At 44.8% G+C, this 20,416-nt stretch overlaps 1 protein-coding gene across 1 annotated transcript in view; it reads right to left on the reverse strand.

The window, feature by feature from the left end:
- The window catches only part of SLC4A5 (solute carrier family 4 member 5), a 123,192-nt gene that overhangs the window by 56,404 nt on the left and 46,372 nt on the right, over positions 1-20,416 (reverse strand). Inside the window, exons 5-6 of the mRNA XM_075062728.1 lie at positions 18,823-18,918; positions 14,694-14,749 (exon numbers count right to left, since the gene is read on the reverse strand). Coding sequence (XP_074918829.1) covers positions 14,694-14,749; positions 18,823-18,918 — 152 coding nt within the window. The remainder of the gene's footprint in view (positions 1-14,693; positions 14,750-18,822; positions 18,919-20,416) is intronic.

Raw genomic sequence — 20,416 nt, forward strand, 5'->3', positions numbered from 1 at the left:
GGTCTTAGTTTTCTGTAACTTAATCCTCCTTGCAAGTTTCATCCCATGCAGCACCATAACAAGGTATGTCTCCACGGCAATCAGGATTGATTGATTGCAGCTCAGGTAGGCATGCACCAGCTAGCTTTGATCTACATGTGCCCAAAACACCGCTGGACTGCAGTGGAGACATACTTACAGTGGTGCCGACTCTCGCTGAAAGCTGAGATTCTCAAGCATTCATATGACTCCAGGAGCTGGGGCTTCAAGAAACACACTAGATATTACAAAACTCATGATAAAATGGTCAGAGTGGGCAACATTGAAGTCCATCCTCACTGGGAACACCCCATAAGCATGCGCTAAACTTTAAGTGCTTAAATCTGAGACACTTCAAATCGAACTCGAGCGCATTGAAGCAAGTTCAGCACATGCTTAAGTGCTGTCCTGAATAAGGGCCTAAATAAACACTTAACAAAACACACCACCTCCAAATTGGACCCACAAAACACCCACACTGAGGTATGACAAAAGAGCATGTCTTGGAGCCTCTTTCCTTTCCAGCAGCCCCCACTGACTCCCCACAAGTAATAAGGAAGGAAGATTCATCATAATAAGTAGCTTGAGCTTCCATTTTGTAGTTCATTCCCCCAGATCTCTTCTTTGGAAAGGGAGCAAATAATTGTAGGTGGTGGCCTCATTTCACAGATTGATCCTTGGGTCTCTTGTCCCCTACAGCCCTTTCATTATTAGCATAAAAAGGTTCAATACAAACCCAGGCAGGATGTTGTTATAATCTATATGCAAGCATGAGGAGAGGCATGTGAGCTGGGTGGCAAGCTCCCCCCATTCTAATCTTTTAAATCCAAACGGAAAAAAAGAAACAATAATAAAACCACTCCTTCGATACAGCTTGGAATAAGCAAAAGCAGGAGTTAACGGCAACCACTAAGCTTCATGAAAAACTTTAAGAGTCCCTTTGTAGTGGGTCTAACAGGCTGATTAAAAATCAACATTCTTTGGAACAAAATGGTTTGCATATCTTAGTGTTAACCCTCGATGCACCGACATTTGATTGTAATGTTTGGATTTTCTTCTCAGGGAATTTGCTTTCATTACAGCAGCGCTAAATTAAGAACACCCACTGGTAAATTCTGACTGTGGAGAGCCCTACGGAATATTTCCCAAGGTAAATTCTTTTCCTAAACAGTCTGCACACACTCTGCTTCCATTAATTTATCTAAGTTCCACTCAGCACCCTGGAAAGGGCGCGATTCTGGTATCCAGGATGCAATCCTGAAGCCCTCTGGATGCATTACTGAGCAAGTGTAAAAGCTTCTGTTCACCACAGAAAGTCTCTACACCCATTTCAATCAGACTAAACAACAAAGGTTGCGACCCAGCTCTGCGGGACCCTCTCTTCCAGCTCCATTGCACGTAGATGACATGGCTAGAAGGGACTGCCATGATCATCTAATCTGACTGCCTGCATAACACAAGCCAGAGGACTTCCCTCAATTAATTCCTGTTTAAGGTTGACAACACTATCATAACAAAGCCACGGCTACCCAGAACTTCAAGTGACAGCAGGGGATAGAACATAGATCCACAGCCATGTGTCCATGACCCACAGATCCCTCCCCAGCTCAAAGGGAATCCCTTTAAGCACTCAGCAATAAGGGACTATGACAGAGTTTTTCAAAGCGTGGGTTGCCCACCAGTAGGTCATGGGAAGGTTCCAGATGGGTCACCACATCCAGGGCTGGATTAATTTATCACTGGCACCCACCTAGGTAAACAAACACTTCTCCTGGCCCAGTGTAGATGGGAAGCCCACAGGAGTGGGTGTTGGAGAGCAAGCCCGCCTCTACCAGCAGCACTGGGCCTAGTGCTCTGCTCCGGATGTTGCAACCTACTCAGGTTTGGCCCAGCCACCCCTCTGTCGCAGGCCAAACCTGAATGGCGCTGCAACCAAAGACAAAATGCAGTTGGGAGGGCCGCCATACTAAAATGTTTGAGAACTACAGAGCCATGAGTAGTTCTGATTGCATCCATCTCATTGCATCCGCTGAAAGCCAAGCTTGCCTGCTGTAGCCTGGAACAAAGAGAGCAGAGTGCTGATATTGTAATGTGACATGGCTTCCTTTTTGCTGGACGGCAACATACACAGGGCTCCTCCAAGAGGGAGTTTTGTGTCTGAGTTTCTTCACTGTGCAGGGAGGATAGAAAAGCAGGATTTCCTTGATGAGGCACCTTCTCCACCTCGAGCCCATTGCTCCTATACCAACAGGAGTATAGCCAGTAAACAACAGTACCTAGCATTTCTCCAGTTCCCAAAGCATTAACTCATTGATCTTCACCTTGATCCTGAGAGGTAGCCATGTGCACCGCCTGAGTAAAGATGGGAAAACCACAGCACAGAAGTGAAGGGATCCACCCAGGGAAAAAGTGGGGCAGACATGGAAAGAAAACCCAGATCTCCTGGCTCACAGGTCTGTGCTTTAATTTGATGAGGAAAAAACAACACGTCACTGAGGAACTCCTGTTGACTTAAATAGGGGAAGGACGGAGCTGTAAAAATAGCATTGTGGGGCCCTATACTGATCCTCTCTTGCTAGCTGCCAGATCAAATTCGGTCAGCATACAAGCCAAAGGCTGGATTGTCTAATGTCGCAAGGATTCTGAAAATCCATCTATGTTGTTCTTTCCCCCATCGACGCTAGTAACAGAGATTCTGCCCATCAGAACGTGGCTGAAAAAATTCAGTGAATAATGCACGAGGCAGAAGAGAATCCAGTTCTCCCCACTTCAGTTGTAATAACTCCACAAAATCTTGTGTGTGTCAGTAAAGCCAGCAGAATTGGCTTGTATTCAAAGGAAGCAGACATGTGGAATAGAGAAGTTTCATTTCTTGCAAATTAGTAACCGCAGGACCTCAGCAATGTTACGGCAGAACGGCTTCCCAAATGTTGGGAAATGTGTGGGTCACATTTATAGATTCCAAGGCCAGGAAGTACCACTACGATCATCTAGTCTGACCTCTTGTATAACACAGGCCAGAGACCTGCCCCACAATAATCCCTAGAGCAGAGCTTTTAGAAAAATATCCATCTTGATTTAAAAACTGTCATTAATGAGAATCCACCACAACCCCTGGTAAATTGTTCCAGTGGTTAATTACTCTCACTGTTAAAAATGTACGCCTTATTTGTGATCTGAATTGGTCTAGCTTCCACTTCCAGCTATTGGATCGTGTTAGATGTTTCTCCTCTAGAGTGAAGAGCCCATTGTTAAATATTTGTTTTCCATGAAGATTACACATATATAGACTGTAATCAAGTTACCCCATAACCTTCTCTTTGCTAAGCTAAATAGACAGAGCTCTTTGAGTCTATCATTACCAGGTAAGATTTTTAATTCTTTAATCATTCTTTGTGGCTCTTTTCTGACCTCTCCCCAACTTATCAACATCCTTGAATTGTGGACACCAGAAATGGACACAATATTCCAGTGGTGGTTGCATCAGTGCCCTATATAGAGGGAAAATAACCTTGCTGCTCCTTCTCGAGATTCCCGTTTATGCACTCCAGGACTGTATTAACTCTTTTGGTCACAGTATCACACTGGGAGCTCATGTTTAGCTAATTATCCACCATGACCCCCAAAGCTTTTTCAGAGTCTCTGCTTCCCAGGATGGAGTCCCCCATTCTTTAAGTATGGCCTGCATTCTGTATAGATTTACATTTAGCTGTACTGTTTGCTTGTGTCCAGTTTACCAAGAGAGTCAGATTGCTTTGCAACAGTGACCTGTCCTTTTCATTATTTACCATGCACCCAATTCTTGGGTCATCTGCAAACTTTATCAGTGACAATTCTGTGTTTTCTTCCGGACCATTGATAAAAATGTTAAAGAGCATCAGATTGCTGGATATAAAAGAATAGGATGTCACTGGTAAGGTTTTGCATTAGAGTGTAAGTTTGATGAAGCCAGCGTATGCACAGCTTTTTGGTATTTGCTGGAAATAGAAATGAATATCTTGGGCAGTGAATACCAAAACCATCCCAGGCAATACGAAGGTGGAAGGGAATGCATGAGTCTTTCCCCTTTACTTCTTATTTCTATTCTTTCAAGGTTTTGCGTGGATGGATTATGTCCTGCCACAACCTTAACTGTCATTGCAGGCATTTTTTTCATAGAATCATAGGACTAGAAGGGACCTCGAGAGGTCATCTAGTCCAGTCCCCTGCACTCATGGCAGGACTAAAGTATTATCTAGACTGACCCCATTTTGTTTGCTAATCAGATATGTGTGTCTGTTAAGAGAAGTTGTGCAAACCCTCTAGGGCTGATTCAGATCTTGCGTCACTGAGCAGTCATTCCACTGAGGTTAACGGAGTTACAACCATGCATGAGGGGCAGGAGGAAATGGAGATCAGGTCTTCTCTTTTTATTGTAATAGGCCAACTCCTGAAATCGCTAGTCAAAAAGCTTGCTTAAAGTAAATGGAAGTTTTGCTGGAGTAAGGATGGTATGAAAACTAAGAAGGGAGCTCAAGATATGGCTCAATATGGTAAACTGTGACCCTACAATGTACCTCCATTAAATAACTGTTTGGGAGAGGAAGTATGGTCCAATAGTTAAAACACAGGAGCGAGAGTCAGGAAATCAGGGTTCAATAATACCTGCACTCACACCAATTTGTGTGAGCTTGGACATGTCACTTAATACCTCCGTGTGACTCTATTTCTCTGGCTGGAAAATTACAATAATACTCTTCTATTTTACAGCGTTCACTGTAAATTCACTACAGTTTGCAAAGTGATTTGAGCTCCTCAGTAGAACGATGGTTTGTTCTCCTTGGTTCTCTGTGTAGTGCCCTGATCTGTCTTTAATTCATAAAGCCAAAAGATTGAATGACTGGAACAGAGTGGTAGCTACAGTCTTTGAGCTTTAAATCTCAACCAGCTTTCATTACAGCAAGTTAGTCGTCTTCGGCTATCCCTCGATGTGAGGATGTCATCTGCCAAGGGGGTTCATTGGTGAGTTTTTAAGTAGCTGAGGAGCCCTGCAGATTTTCCCACAGAAGAGACAGGTGTGATCTTGGAGGAGACATCATTGTTGGCTAGAGTGTTGTGCCTTTTCTTTCCTCCTTTGTCACTTCTCTGTCTCATGAGCACATCTGTTCTCCCCAAAGGGTTTGGCTACACTGGAGAGTTGCAGCGCTGGTGGTGACTTTACAGCACTGCAACTGAATCACTGTCCACACTTGCAAGGCACATACAGCGCTGTATCTCCCTGGCTACAGCGCTGGTTGTACTCCACCTCGACAAGAGAAATAAAGACTATAGCGCTGCATCAGCAGCGCTGCCCGGCCAGTGTGGCCGCCAAAAGCACTGTTATTGGCCTCCAAAAGTATTCAGACGTATCCCAGAATGCTTGTTCTAGCCACTCTGCTCATCAGTTTGACCTCTACTGCCCTGGCCTTTGTTAGGATATAGATATTCAGGCCTGTCTGCAAAGGCCTATACTTTAAGACTTAGGTGTATTCTTATCACTTAGCTAGTTATAGAGGTATAAAAGAAAGAATCAAAAATCACTGTCTGTGTAGTGGCCTTCTCTTACTGTGACAGTCTGAGGCCTGGTTCTTTAGCAGCCATAAACTGGGAAATGTATGGTCACGTCCTCACATTCCAAACTAGTCATATTAAAATAAGGCAATCTGGGTCTAGTTAGGGAAGGATTGATGTCGAATCCTATCACCTCCAGAGAAAAGGGTAGAGCTAGAAGAATGTAAAAGGAACTTAGTTTTTGATCGCATTCCTGTCTGGCAGAACTCACTTATCAATAGACACAAGTGGAAACCCTTATGTCTGTATAGATGTAGTTTGTGAAATCCTTTACTTCTGTATTCGTTTGATGTATTTGGCCCAGGGTCTTCTGTCTGGTTCTTGTGATCTGTTTCTGTCTTGTTGTATATTAATTTTGCTAGGTGTAAACTAATTAGGTGGTGGATATAATTGGTTAGCAATTCATGTTACAATACATTAGGATTGTTAGGTAAATTTTAGTAGAAATGATTGGTTAAGGTATAGCTGAAAATATTACTATATAAATTAGGGGCAAACAGGAAATAAGTTAGGATTCGAAAAATAAGGAAAAGGAACTTAAATTTAAGCTTGCTGGAAGTTCACCCCAACCAACATCGAATTGTTTGCACCTTCGGACTTCGGGTATTGTTGCTCTCTGTTCATGCGAGAAGGACCAGGGAAGGATGAGAGTGAAGGAATAAACTCTCTAACAGCCTCAGGTGACCAACCATCAGACCAGCCCTTTAAATTCCCTGTGAATTTTAAAAATCCCCTTCCTGTTTGCTCAGCCAGGTGTGGAGTGCAATCAGTGAATCTTGCCAGGTGACCATGCCTCCACGCGGCAAACGAGCCCCAGCATGGAGCAATGGCGAGTTGATGGACCTCATCAGTGTTTGGAGTGAGGAAGCTGTGCAATTCCAGCTGCGCTCCAGCCACAGGAATTATGATACCTTTGGGCAGGTATCAAGGGCCGTGATGGAAAGGGGCCAGGACTGGAACGTGGTGCAGTGCAGGGTTAAAGTGAAGGAGCTGCGGAGTGCCTACTGCAAAGCCCACGAGGGAAACCGCCGCTCTGGTGCTCCCCCAAGACCTGCCGTTTCTACAAAGAGCTGGATGCGATACTTGGGGGTGACCCCACCTCCACTCCGAGGACCACCATGGACACTTCAGAGCGGGGGGAGCAGGAGGAGGAGGAAAGCGAGAGTGAGGGTACTGAGGTGAGGGGAGACACCCCGGAGTCCCTGAAGCCATGCAGCCAGGAGCTCTTCTTAAGCCAGGAGGAAGGTAGCCAGTCGCAGCAGCCGGTACTTGGTGAAGGACAAGCAGAGGAGCTGGTTCCCAGTAAGCGGCTTTTATTTTCAGGATGGAAATTTTTCGGGAGAGGAGGGAGGGTTAGGGCTGCATGCGTGCATGCCTAGATGCGGAACAGCGCATTGATGTGGTCTATCACGTCACAGTAATCGGCCTCAGTAATCTCTTCAAAAGTCTCAGCCAGAGCGTGGGCAATGCGCTTGCGCAGGTTTATTGGGAGACCCACTGTGGTCCTTGTCCCAGTCAGGCTAACTCGTCCGCGCCACTGTGCCACGAGGAGTGTGGGGGACCATTGCTGCACACAGGAAAGCTGCATAGGGGGCAGGGAGGAATCCGCATTGCAGTAGAAGACCCTCTCACGCTTCCCAGGTGACCCGCAGCAGCGAGATATCTTCCAGGATCAACTCCTTTGGAAAATGTTGGGATAGTGTTCAGTGTAGGTGCCCCCTGCAGCTGTTTGCTTTCCCCAACGCACAGAAACCCTGAGGACACTACAGCCCTGAAGCAATCAGTCCCCCTTACTCACCATTTCGGGGCTCCCGTGGGTTATGTGCGCTCTCTTTGGGATGGGAAAATTATGCGATTGTGAAGACTGTTACCCTCCTTAACTGTGGGGGAATTACTCTGTCTGGTAAAAATAATGCTGCCTCTGTTAAGTGTTGCTTTTTGCCTTTACAGATGCAACCTTGAGATCTCAGCTGTCTGTGTTATCACCAGCTGAGAGACTACAAAACCTCTGGAAGAGGCCGCGAAAAAGCAAAGACGACATGCTGCAAGAAGTGATGCACCAATCTCTCACAGAGAATCAAAAAGTGCAGGAGTGGAGGGAGAGAGAAAGCAGGATTCGCAAGGAAAATGCAGCACAAAGGAAGCAATGTATGGAGTGGTTGATAAGCATCCTGGAGCACCAAGCGGACTCTTTCCAGGCGCTCGTAGCCATGCGGACGGAGCACTACCACCACTGCCCCCACCGCTGCCCTGGTCCCAAAACTCTTTCCCTTGTGCCCCCATGTTAGCTCCACACCCCCTTCCCTGGCATCCAGGTTCTTACCACCACCAGCTGCCTCCAACACCTGTACGTTCACCAACCAGCCCTGAGAACTATGACCTTTACCATGCAGTATAGCCATTCTGAAGTGCAGCAGTCATTGCACAGCATTCCAGACAGGACATATGCAAACCTGTGATTGTACAGTTCCCCACCCTACCTCCTTGCCCTTTCAGATTCCAAAAAAGTTGTGTGTCTTTCAATAAAGTAATTTTCTTTTGAATAAATGAATTTTTGGCTTTGAAGACAGTCTTTATTATTGCAGAAAGTTAAAGATACCTTAGCCCAGGAAAAAAACAGGCACTGCAAATCAGCTTAGGAAACAGAGATTCCTACTAACATTGTAACCACTGCACTTCACTCCCATGCAAGGCACCAAACATTACTGTTGGTTTTCAGCCTCAAATTCCTCCCTCAAGGCATCCCTAATCCTGGCAGCCCTGTGCTGGGCCTGCTCTCTGGCTGTGAAATTCAACCTTCAGGTGTTGAACCTCGGAGGTCCATGCCTGACTGAATCTTTCACCCTTCTCTTCACAAATATTATGGAGGGTACAGCATGAGGATATAACCGTGGGGATGCTGCTTTCCCCCAAGTCCAGCTTCCCATACAGAGATCTCCACCACCCCTTTAAATGGCCAAAAGCACACTCCACAGTCATTTGGATCCAGCTCAGCCTGTAGTTGAACCGTTTCTTGCTGCTGTGAAGGCTTCCTGTGTACAGTTTCATGAGTCACAGCATTAACGGGTAAGCGAGGTCTCCAAGGATCACAGTGGGCATTTCAATGTCCCCTACTGTGATCTTCCAGTCTGGGAAAAAAGTCCCCACCTGGAGCTTCCTGGACAGGCCAGTGTTCCGAAAGATGTGTGCATCATGCACCTTTCCAGGCCAGCCTGTGTAAATGTCAATGAAACACCCATGGTGATCCACAAGCGCCTGGAGAACCATAGAGAAATACCCCTTCCGATTAACGTACTCGGATGCTAGGTGGGGTAGTGCCAGAATAGGAATATGCGTCCCATCTATCGCCCCTCCACAGTTAGGGAAACCCATTTGTGCAAAGCCATCCACAATGTCCTGCAAGTTCCCAAGAGTCAAGGTTCTTCTTAGCAGGATGCAAATAATGGCCCTGCAAACTTGCATCAACACGATTCCAAAGGTCGACTTTCCCACTCCAAACTGGTTCCCGACCGATCGGTAGCTGTCTGGAGTTGCCAGCTTCCAGAATGCAATAGCCACCCACTTCTCCACCGGCAGGGCAGCTTTCAATCTCGTGTCCTTGCGCTGCAGGGTGGGGGCGAGCTCCTCACACAGTCCCATGAAAGTGGCTTTTCTCATTCGAAAGTTCTGCAGTGACTGCTTGTCATCCCAGATTTCCATGACGATGTGATCTCACCACTCAGTGTTTGTTTCCCAAGCCCAAAAGAGGTGTTCCACGGTGCTAAGCATGTCTGTGAATGCCACAAGCAATTTCATGTTGTACGCATTACACAACTCGCTATAATCGTCGGACTCCTCACTGTCACTTTGGAGCTGAAGGAATAGCTCAACTGCCAAACGTGATGTGCTGGCGAGACTCATCAGCATATTGCTCAGCAGTTCAGGCTCCATTTCCCACAGACCGAAAAGGAACACAGAATCGCACTGCACAGAAACCGCACAAAGATGGAGCCAAATGTGGACGGAAACACAGGGATTGCTGGGACTGCCACACTGCAGCACTTTTCCTACACTGCTGTACGAAGACAGCTTTAACTCCCAGGGCTGTACAGCTGCAAGTGTAGCCAAACCCAAAGTGAGCTGTGGCTTGGTGTCTGGTGTGGCGCCACTGTGTTCTGTTCTGTGCCAAGTTGGGCTGATGTCTCCCTTTTTAAAATGTACTTTCAGTATGTCTTTGAAACATTTCCACTGCCCTCCGTGAGTCCTTCTTCCCTTATTTAACTGAAAGAAGAGCACTTGCTTCGGGAGGCGAGTGTCAGGCATACGTACACTGTGGCCAGCCCAGTAGAGTTAGTATTTCATGACCTGAGCTTCTATACTGCTGGTGTTGGCTGCAGAGAGAACGCTGATGTTAGTGCGCCGGTCTTTCCAGCTGATCCTGAGAATCCTCCTGAGGCAGCGCTGCTGGAACCACTCCAGCAGCTCCAGTAGTTTGTGCAGATGAGGGTTGTAGAGTACCTTGGTTTTCCCGATGTTGAGAGAGACAGACTCAGGCTGTGATAGGCATCCGCAAAAAGATTTAGGGTGCTTTGCAGGTTGGCCTCTGTATGTGCAAGAATGACATAGTCGTCTGCATACTGAAGGTCAGTGATGCCAATTAGTGTGATCTTAGATTTTTTTTTTGGAGATGTCGAAGATTAAGAAGATGGCCATCCATACGATATGATAATCCCAATTCTGTCAGGAAGGCAGTCCCAGATGAGAATCAGGATCACGGTAAGGTAAATGGAGAAGAGTGTTGGAGCAATGACATCGCCCTGCTTGACACTAGTGCGAATGGTGAATGATTCGGTCTCTGAGCTGCTGCCCAAAGTGGTAGCAGTCATCCCGCCATGGAGTAGTCTGATGATGGAAATGAATTTTTGTGACTAGACAAACCTACACAGCACCTTCCATAGGGCATCACAATTGATAGAGTCAAAGGCCTTGGTTATGTTGATGAATGCCATAAACAGTTCCTGGTGTTACTCTCTGCACTTCTCCTGAATCTGTTGTGCCAAGAAAATCATGTTGGTTGTGCCATGGGATGGCCTGAAGCCACATTGTGATCCAGGGAGGAGATTCTTGGCAAGGGGGAGGAGCCGGTTTAGCAGGATCCAGGCAAGAATCTCCCCTGTGATGGAGAGAAGAGCAATACCTCTGTAGTTCCCACATAAAGATTTGTTCCTTTCCTCGAATATTGTAACAACGTTGGCGTTCTTAAAGTCAGGTGGAATTTCTTCACGGGTTCAGATTTCGTCCTTTTGTCCATAAGATGATAGGCCTCATGTTTTCATCGGTTAAAGGAATCATTTCGCCAGTTATAAAATTCATTTCTTTTCTGTTGAATTAATGCTAGGGTTTCCTTGTTTTTGTCAAAGCAGTCATGGTGCTGAGGAGTGGAACACATTCATGCATTGTGAATGGTGTTTTTAAATTGATCCCAGGGCTCTTGAACGTCAATGATGTTGTCAGGAAGGTTAGAGTTTCTCCGACAGATGTTACTGGAACATCTTGCAGCTGGCTTGGTCTTGAAGGGCTTTGACATTGTACCACTTTTGCTTAGTCTTTGGGTGTTTGTGATGTGGTGGAGCGAGCTGCAGGTACATGACGGATCTGACTGATCAATGATCTGTCCAATAGTGATTGGTTACCTCTCAGAGCTCGTGTTATACGGACATCAGTATAGCCTCAGGCTCTGACAATAACAGTCAAGGAGGTGCCACTGTTTGGTCAGAGGGTGTTTCCTGGTGGTCTTAAATTTGTTACTCTGCCTAAAGATGGCATTTGTGATGAGCAAATCATGCTCCACACATTTGCTGAGGAGGCGAATACCATTGGGGTTTACATTTCCCACCCCTTCTTTGTCTATTGTGCCTCTCCATTGGGAATCCCGTCTGACGTTGGCATTGAAATCTCCCAGGAGGATGAGTTTGTTCTGCCTTCGGTGTGGCTGTGAGGACTGTATTGAGTGTGCTATAAAATTACGCCTTATTGTCTTCCTCATCATCGAGTGCTGGGGCGTGTACACTGATGATTGTGGTAAATTGGCTGTTGCTAAGCTTGAGTCTTGAGACGCTCGTTGTTCCCGACAGGAAGCTCCACAAGCTGACTGGTGATCTTATTTCTGATGGTAAAGCCAATTCTGTGACAGCGTCTCTCTTCTGGTGGCTTTCCTTTCCCAAAGAAGGTGTAGTCACCTCCATCCTCTTGTAATTGGCCCTCATCGGCCTGGTGGGTCTCACTAAGTGCTGCAATGTCAATGTTGAGTCTTGCCAGTTCTCTGGCAATTATGCGGAATACACCTAGATATAGATAGGGATAGAAGCTAGTATTCCTGATTCCTAGTGCTCTGCTCTAACCACTAGACAATAATCTCTCCCATAACATGGAAAAGAAGACAGCAGTTCTGACTCCTAGTGACCTACTTTAACCAACAACCAACTATCCTTTCTACAATTGAGAACAGAAGCTAAGAGTCCTGACTGTCAATATCTTGCTCCAACCACTAGAAACACTCCCTCTCTGAAACAGAGTCTCAGACTTCACTCATGTCCCTGTGACTTATTTGAGCTTAATCCCAGATCTGTGCAGGGTCAATGAAATTGTGAAGGGGCACAGGCAAATCTGAGGTTGGAACAATGTGTCCCTTTCTGATGACCTTGACGTGGAAGATGATGCTCTGAGGTTGTATTCAGGATCAAATTGAGTTTTAGTAAGTTAAAGGATTTCAATGTGATGGATGGAAGGGCAGGAAAAGAAAAAGCCCATGGTAGTCTCACATGAGGCACTTTGGTGGTTATTAACTGGGTGAAGCAGCACAGATTTCTAATTAACAAAACTGGAACATACCAGCCAGACCTGGACACAGAGAGAAGATAAGAGCAGTATCCATGTTTCATCAGATTGCCTTTATATCAGAGTCATTTTTATGCTTTGCACACCACATTAATGGGAATTTCACCTGCATTTAAACATAGCAGTGGTGACAAGGAGAGAGAGCCTGCTAGCACTCCATACCACATGGCAGAAGCATGGTCACACTGATGCAGAATATTACAGAAGAGGCATACACACTGTGCTCTCACCTGGAGACATTATTTTTGTTCTTTCTTGTTTGTTGCTTTCACTTAATCCAAACAAAAGAAGTCAGGCAGATGGGTTGCTCTTTGTGTATAGAAAAACACGACAGTCTACTAAGTTCTTATTTCCTCATGATCTCCTGCTTTTTCATCCCTAGACTAGCAATATTCCTAAATATGTCACCTTGTCTTCATCTCTATTATATTCCACAAACAACCCCACCTCTTTACAATCCTATCTATCCTTCCCATGCACACCCTGCTTCCTCTTTTATTTAGATATTCCTTGCTCTATTTCCTCCCAAAGCTTTCAAGAGCTTTCCTCCTCATCCCAAGACTCTAGTGTCCTCTCTACAAAAGTATTTTTGCTGTGTTTTCATACTCCTAACCTGCTTTTTCTTGCCACCCTGAGTCTGGCACAGGTATTATTTCCAGGGCGGTCATCTGAGTTACCAAGATCAATACAGGTATTAAATGCGTTAATTAGAAGTCTGTGCATTTCCACTCCATCAATAATGACGCGAAACTCACATGGGCCTCTTATGTTGAACACAGAGAAACCCTTTGACACATCAATCTTCAGTACAATCCATGTCATGGATACAACTCCTTTCTTTTCCCAGAGGATCAGTCAGAAGGACCCATTGTCCTTACCCCAGCATACACTGTAGTCAAAGTTTCATCTGAGCATCTCAAAGGGCTTCAACAAATATTAATTAAGCACCAGGGAGACAGGCCAGTGATATTAAAACTGAAGCACAGAGCAGGGAAGTGTTTTTGATTTTTAAACAATGTTTAAACATTTTAAAATAGCTCTGCAGCTGGTGCAATTGATGCTTATCACACCGGCTCCGTGTCGTCCCTCCATCTGTTTATTGTATCTGCCTCTTGTACACTTAAATTCTACGCTCGTCAAGGCAGTGACCATCTTTTTTTTATTTGTTTGTACCATCCTTAGCACAATGGGGTCCCGATCAGAGTCTTTAGGTGACATGAATACAAATGAACAATAATAATAAATTACTCCAAAGGAAGCAACATGTAGTGTGGAAACTCAGGTTACCCCCAAACCGTGAACTGTACCCATGACATGAGTATGACAACACAGGAATGTGTATTCAGTATATATATTAACCTGTGGAGCTCATTGTTGCAGGGTATTCCTGAGACAACTCTTTGGCAAGATTCAGATCATTCTTTTTTTTTAAAAAAAAATCCTATTTACTGTAACTATGGAGTCCTCATTATCCATATAAATGTCTAATCCTCATCAGAATTCTACCACACTGTTGGCTTCAATTATGTATTGTGGCAACAAGTTCCACAGGGTAATTCTAAACTGTGTAGAGAAGAATTTCCTTTTAAACTCTTCTAAATTTGCTGCCTTTCACTTTCATTAGGTGTCTGCTTGGCTCATGGAGCTCAAGAGTTTGGTAGCATTAATAAAGGATTAGACATTTATGTAGGATGAGAACATCTTATTAGGAGCGAAAATCCATAAGGGATGTGAACTTACCATCTTCAGGGCATAAACCAAGCACTAAGTGACAGGGGATAGGAAGAATCATCTTCTGGGGACAGATTACTCTGTAAACATCCCCCACAAAGGTTTTTTGCTGCTTCCTCTGAAGCATCTTGTATTAGCTGGAAATAGAATACTGGACTAGGTCAGCTCTGTGAGTCTTACATTCCAATGTATCTACCTTTTGGTATGTAGCAACTTGGCCCTGATAGGCTGGGTACAGGGCATCACAGATGCAGATTGTGGATTAAAATTAGACACCGAATGCTGCTAAACATAGGAAGTACGTATTTTGCACCTGTCCTGCGTGAACACAATCAGCTTTGAGGCCGCTCATATTTACGGTTTATGTATGAGAGTATAACAACAGATATTTGTTTTTCTCCCCCCTGGTAATGGGAGGCCATCGGTTATTACGTTACACAGAAAACTTTGGTCCACGAAAGGCTTTTAGAACTTACTACCTGATCTGTGCTTGGAGTATCTGTAATGTCATTCATGCTTCTGCTTTGCACATGGCCTAAAGAAAGCACAAGGGAAAGACACGGTAAGAGACATTTAGAGGCCACAAACCTTCTATGTACAGATTCACAGGCCCATATTGTGCCCTTTGCCTGTGTGACTGACAAGCTGCTGAAAAGGAGAATGGGGTCCTGAATTGCCTCTAGCGGTGTTCATTTCTAGAATAGGCCAGATTCTGGTCCCATTTACAACAAGGTAAATCTAGTGTAGCTCACCTGGACTAACTCCAGATTTAACATGGCATAAATGTGACCAGAACAGAGTTACCCTGGTGGAGTTCACTGGATTTATACCAGTGTAACTAGGATCAGATTTTGGCCACGTGTTGACACTTTTCTCTTACACTGCATGGGCCAAATTTTGCCATCATATTTGCATTTACAACTCCTGCTGAGTTAATGGGAATGACATGGATGAATCTGGGAGGCAGAATTTTGCTCCATTTTTTGGGTCCCTTTACCCTCTTCCTGTGACACTTTGCCCCAGCTTCCATCTTTTCCCATCAGGGCTTTCTCAAGGTCTGTGCAAAGCTGCAATTACAGGAGAGTTCATATATGTCAAATCAGTGGGTGGTTAAAGAAAGCTTTGCACACAGTCCCCTTTGGGAGTGACAAGCCACTTATCTCTCAAAGTATAACCAAACAATCAACTTCCAAGAAACATGCAGCAAAAATCAAAATGTCATATGCCACAAATGCCTAGCAATAAGGAGGCGGCAAAGGGATTAGTTCTGTTACTCAAAGCTTTCCCCCCCCTCCCCCTTCTTCAAGGACTATATAAATTTAAACTCTTTTTTGACATTGTTTCAATTTTAAGCAACAATCCACCCTGAGTCCCTCCTCCTCGATTTTGTGGTTTTACAATCTCCTATTTTTCAAAATATATTTCTCTTCAGAACCCAAAAGGGGAAGCCAATTGCCAGAAAATACAGGGTGAACAATGAAATTGACTCAAACTGAAACACAGTGCTGACAAATATTCAAAGCAAGCAATCTGAAAAAAAAAACCCAAAATGATTCCCCTCCCCTAATTTCTTTTAGTTACAGTAATTTTAAATGTGACTTGTAAAAATAGCCTGTAGAACATTTTCAGACAGCTGGCCTGATGAATAGGGACTCAGGAGGTCTAAGTTCAATCCCCAGTTTTCCTACAAGTCTTGCCTTACCACGACCCACCAATTTAGGACCAGAACTTTAAAGGGAGATAGGCAGCTAACTCTCTTTTTAAATCTGGCCCTTAGTGTCCTTGTGCCTTTGATTCCCCATCTGGACAATAATAATTCTTCTCTTCCACTGTTTGTCTGTCTCATGCATTTAGACTGTAAGCTCTTTGGGGCAGGGACTGTCTTTTATTACGTATATATACACAGCACCTAGCGCAATGCTGTTCTGATCTCAGATGACACACATAGATGCTACAGTAACAACAACTGCAAGTTTAAAGTTGACAGGCTCCCTTTAATTACTGCCTATTAGAATCTTGGAACCAAATGATTTTTTAAAAAAATCAACCAATCAAATCCTACTGCTTGAACAGAACAGCTTAGACAGACTAGAAGAACCAGCTCAGAACTAAGTGAGTTCTAGAGCTGGGCGCTAGCTTCCAGCTGAAATTCTCCAATTCATTTGGAAGTTGCCATTTTTAAGCTGGTGGGATTGCTAATGGGAGCAAGAGGGCATGTGTACTGCAGTACAGCTGTAGCATAGAGGCTTCTGACATCACCAGAAGCATTTTTACCACCTATGTAGTTAATCCACCTCCTCGAGTGATGATACCTAGGTTGATGGAAGAATCAGAGGTTAGGTCAACTTAGCTATGCACACAGCAGTGTGAATTTTTCACACCCGAGAACGACACTGCTAGGTCAATCTAAATTTTAAATGTAGACCAGTGCTGAAGCAGTTAAAAATAATTATGACTTGTTCGTCTATGCATTTTGGTTGTTTTCCTGTTCTATTGTCTTGCGATTCTCTTTAAAGCTTTATACCTCATGGGTCACTCCACCATCATCCATAACAGGAGTATTCATCTGCCTGAGGGTTGTGGTGCAAATTGATTGCCAAACCCTAAAGTCCTTAATCAGTTTTTATTCATTTCTCACCCCTCTCAACAACGCTGTCCCCTGACTAAGCATAACCCACTGGTGAATGTGTGTATCAAGTCCCCCGCTACGGTAATCCCCAGAGAACAAGAGTTGATACAGACGCAGAAAGGGATCCTGTAGCAGCTCACGCTTTTCTATCTGTAGGTCCCTGATTCCATCCCCTGTGTGTTGGCTATCACCCCGGCCATCACATACATATTTGGGGCTAGATTCACACAAGAATTTAGGCACTGAACTGCCACTTTGGGCACCTTAGTCCCACAATCATCCCCCCATTCCCAGGATTCACAAAAGCCCTGTTCAGCTGCCACCAACCTTGATAGATAGCTAAATGTTTGCAGGAAAAGTTCCCCAGGTGCTTGTGTATCAGAGGTCTGAGCCTCAGCATGATGAAAGAACCAGCGGATGAGGTGTTCCTCCAACTAAATCACTTGTGGGCCCCCATCTGGGAGGCAAGCCCTGAACACGCTCTCCTCTCCTTTTTTGTAAGAGCTCGGTAGGCCTCTCCCTTGTGTCTTAGCCCAATGGTGAGGCCGCTCACTTGGGATGTGGCAGACCCCTGGTTCAACTCCCCCCTCCACTTGAAGAGGGGCCAGTCACTTGTCAAGGGAGTGCCCTAACCACTGAGCTATGGGATATTCTGATGTGGGGCTGCTGCAGTCTCTCCCCTCAAAGCTGTTCCACTGTGAATACATAATTAAGAGTAATTGGGCCAGAGAGTGCAAGGACAAGAATGACTCAGTAGCCTAGTGGCTACTGCACTCGCCTGGGAGATGAGAGCCCCCGTCTCCCTGCTGTTGATGATCCACCTTCCCCTGCCCACCTCCCATGCCAGCTTCTTGCATCCTTGGCATCTCCCATTGGCTAACTTAACTGGCACCTAGCCTCCAGCGTGCTGGCTTTTGTGAACCCCATTCTGAGGCGCCTGCCTCTCCCCTTTCACTGTACAGGGAGCCTGGCTGCTTAACCCTGGCTTTGTGATTCACAGTGATTTTCCAGGTGCTTAAAAATTAAGCCTTTGCCTTTGTGAATCCAGCCCTTCGGGGTTCGCCTCAGTGTAATTTGATTTCAATATGAATTACACCCACTAGAATAATCAGAGCAGGCTGAAAAACGCAAAATCTCTTCCCCCCTCTCCCAATTTTCATCTCAGGTTGAGACTGTCACTTGCCCTACACCCCTACGCAGCAGGATAAGGAGTTGTAAGGTATGGAGGGGGAAGTCGACTGTGCCAACTATCCAGCTGTCACAGACTGTGACTTTAAGTCAGAACGTGGTTTCTGAAGCAGCGTAATTATGTGCTGCCCCTTGCTCAGGGCTTGCTGCAAAGCAATGATTTGTAATTTTAAAAAGCTTTAATTTTTAAATGACACTTTGCAATACATTCTACCTGGCAATACACTGTAGTTATGCTTTTTGATACCTATAATTGCCACCAATGCATAAAAATGGCAGAACTACAAGGCTGAGGATAACTGCAGTGTAATTGAAATGTAGCTAAACACACCTGGGCTCCAAAAAGCGATGTAATAAGATGAACATGCAGAGGTGTAACAATAAGGGAGTCTGTAATGCAATTCTCCTTCCGGTTATCTGAATTACTTGTAATAAGTTGTTGAAAATCATAGCCACAGCGTAACTATGCTGCAATTGCAATGTAACTACAATCACCATGGGATAAAGTGGCATCCATCTCTCTCTAATCTCTTTCAATCATAGTAATTTTAGAGTTTACATAAAACAACATTTGCAGATGGAAAAGTGATTTTCAAGTAGACTATTCTCACTTTCTTGCTCTAGGAAATAGTTGTTTACAATCAAGGGCCAAAGAGATGATGTGCTTTGCCAAATGTGAATCAGTCAAATAACCAGGATTAGAACTCAGGAGTACAGACTCCCAACCAGGTGTTTGTTCTGCTAGACACTGCTGCCTCGCCAAACAAGTAAGTAGCTGTTGTTCAACTTACGTAAACGTCCATAATTTGCGTTCTGTCTCATTCTAAGATCTTCGGTGGAGCGGTGGAAGCTGGCCCCTGCTGCTGGGCTCCTGACAGGACTGCGATCTGAGAAGGAGAGAGCATTTAGATCACATACATGTACATAATGAGGCTGTCAGCAAATGCTGCGAGCTCGGATCATGTGTGACCATCAATGAATACAGCTTGTCATTTTCAGGTATTGAAACTCAAGTGACAAATTAATTGTCCAGTGCTCAACTTGGATAGATTTCACACCCCTATTGATATTCTGCAAGCTTGGCTATGAATTCAGCAGCATTTTCCACTTTTGACACAGACAGAGTAATTTTTCTATTAGGAAAGAACAGTCTTACCTCTGCCAGGGTATTTTTAATATTTTCCTTGTTGGGTGAATTTCATCCCTGTGCAGAGGGCCAATACAAGGCTTATGCCACTACCTTAGTCCCACTTAAGTCCTATTTTGAGGCCTGGAGTAGCATTTGACTAATGCACAGGCCTTCTCTGCACGAGGATGAACATCACACAGTGTGAATACAAGCTCTACTACTTACAACTGGCCTTTGTGCTCAGATACCACGGCTATAATTGAGGAGAGAAACTGAGCAAGGCGATGGAACTTGGCATTGGTGTGTGACAGACTGATAATATCCTGTATTGTCCTGAAGAACTGTTCTGGAATTAAGATAAACTTCATTAAGTTAAGTTAAACTTATCAAATTAGGGCTAATACCTTTGTGGCACACCGTATTAAAAATGTGTGTTACTGTGGCACTGTATGTACTTTCTCTAGTAGGAAAAAATCAGGACTGTCCCTATAAAATCGGAACATCTGGCCACCCTATCTGCAGGACTCACGAGCAAAAATTAGTATAAAACACACCTTCATGCCTAAAAAGAGCTGACAGAATTCTGAATAAACACAAAAGGGCCTAATTCTGATCTTGCTTACATGGTGGATGTAATCCATTCACTTCACTGGAGCCACTCCTGATTTACACTGGTGTAAAGGAGAACAGGATGAGACTCAGAGAACAGATCTTTTGATTAAGAAGGGGCCATTTTCAATACAGACATGGTTTATGGTACAGCTCCATTGCAAGTGTTTACAGACATCCAGCACCTCCACAGTGTTAATTCAATGCTGCTGCCAAGGTGGGATCTTGTCCTGTGACCAAGTGCTCCTCGCTAGAGCTGGTCAGGAACAGAAATCTGCGTTCCACAGGAAGTTCCAATATTCTGAAAAATCCCTGAAATGTCCTCAAAATGAGAATTGCTAGTATCAAAACAAGACGGTTACCTTTGTAACTGTTGTTCTTCGAGATGTGTTGCTCATATCCATTCCAGTTAGGTGTGCGCGCGCCACGTGCACGTTCGTCGGAGAAACTTTTACCCTAGCAACACTCGGTGGGCCGGCAGGTCGCCCCCTGGAGTGGCGCCACTATGGTGCCTGATATATACCCCTGCCGACCCAACCGCTCCTCAGTTCCTTCTTGCCGGCTACTCCGACAGTGGGGAAGGAGGGCGGGTATGGAATGGATATGAGCAACACATCTCGAAGAACAACAGTTACAAAGGTGAGTAA

Source organism: Chelonoidis abingdonii, chromosome 2 (genome assembly GCF_003597395.2).
Source record: "Chelonoidis abingdonii isolate Lonesome George chromosome 2, CheloAbing_2.0, whole genome shotgun sequence".
NCBI lineage: Eukaryota > Metazoa > Chordata > Testudines > Testudinidae > Chelonoidis > Chelonoidis abingdonii.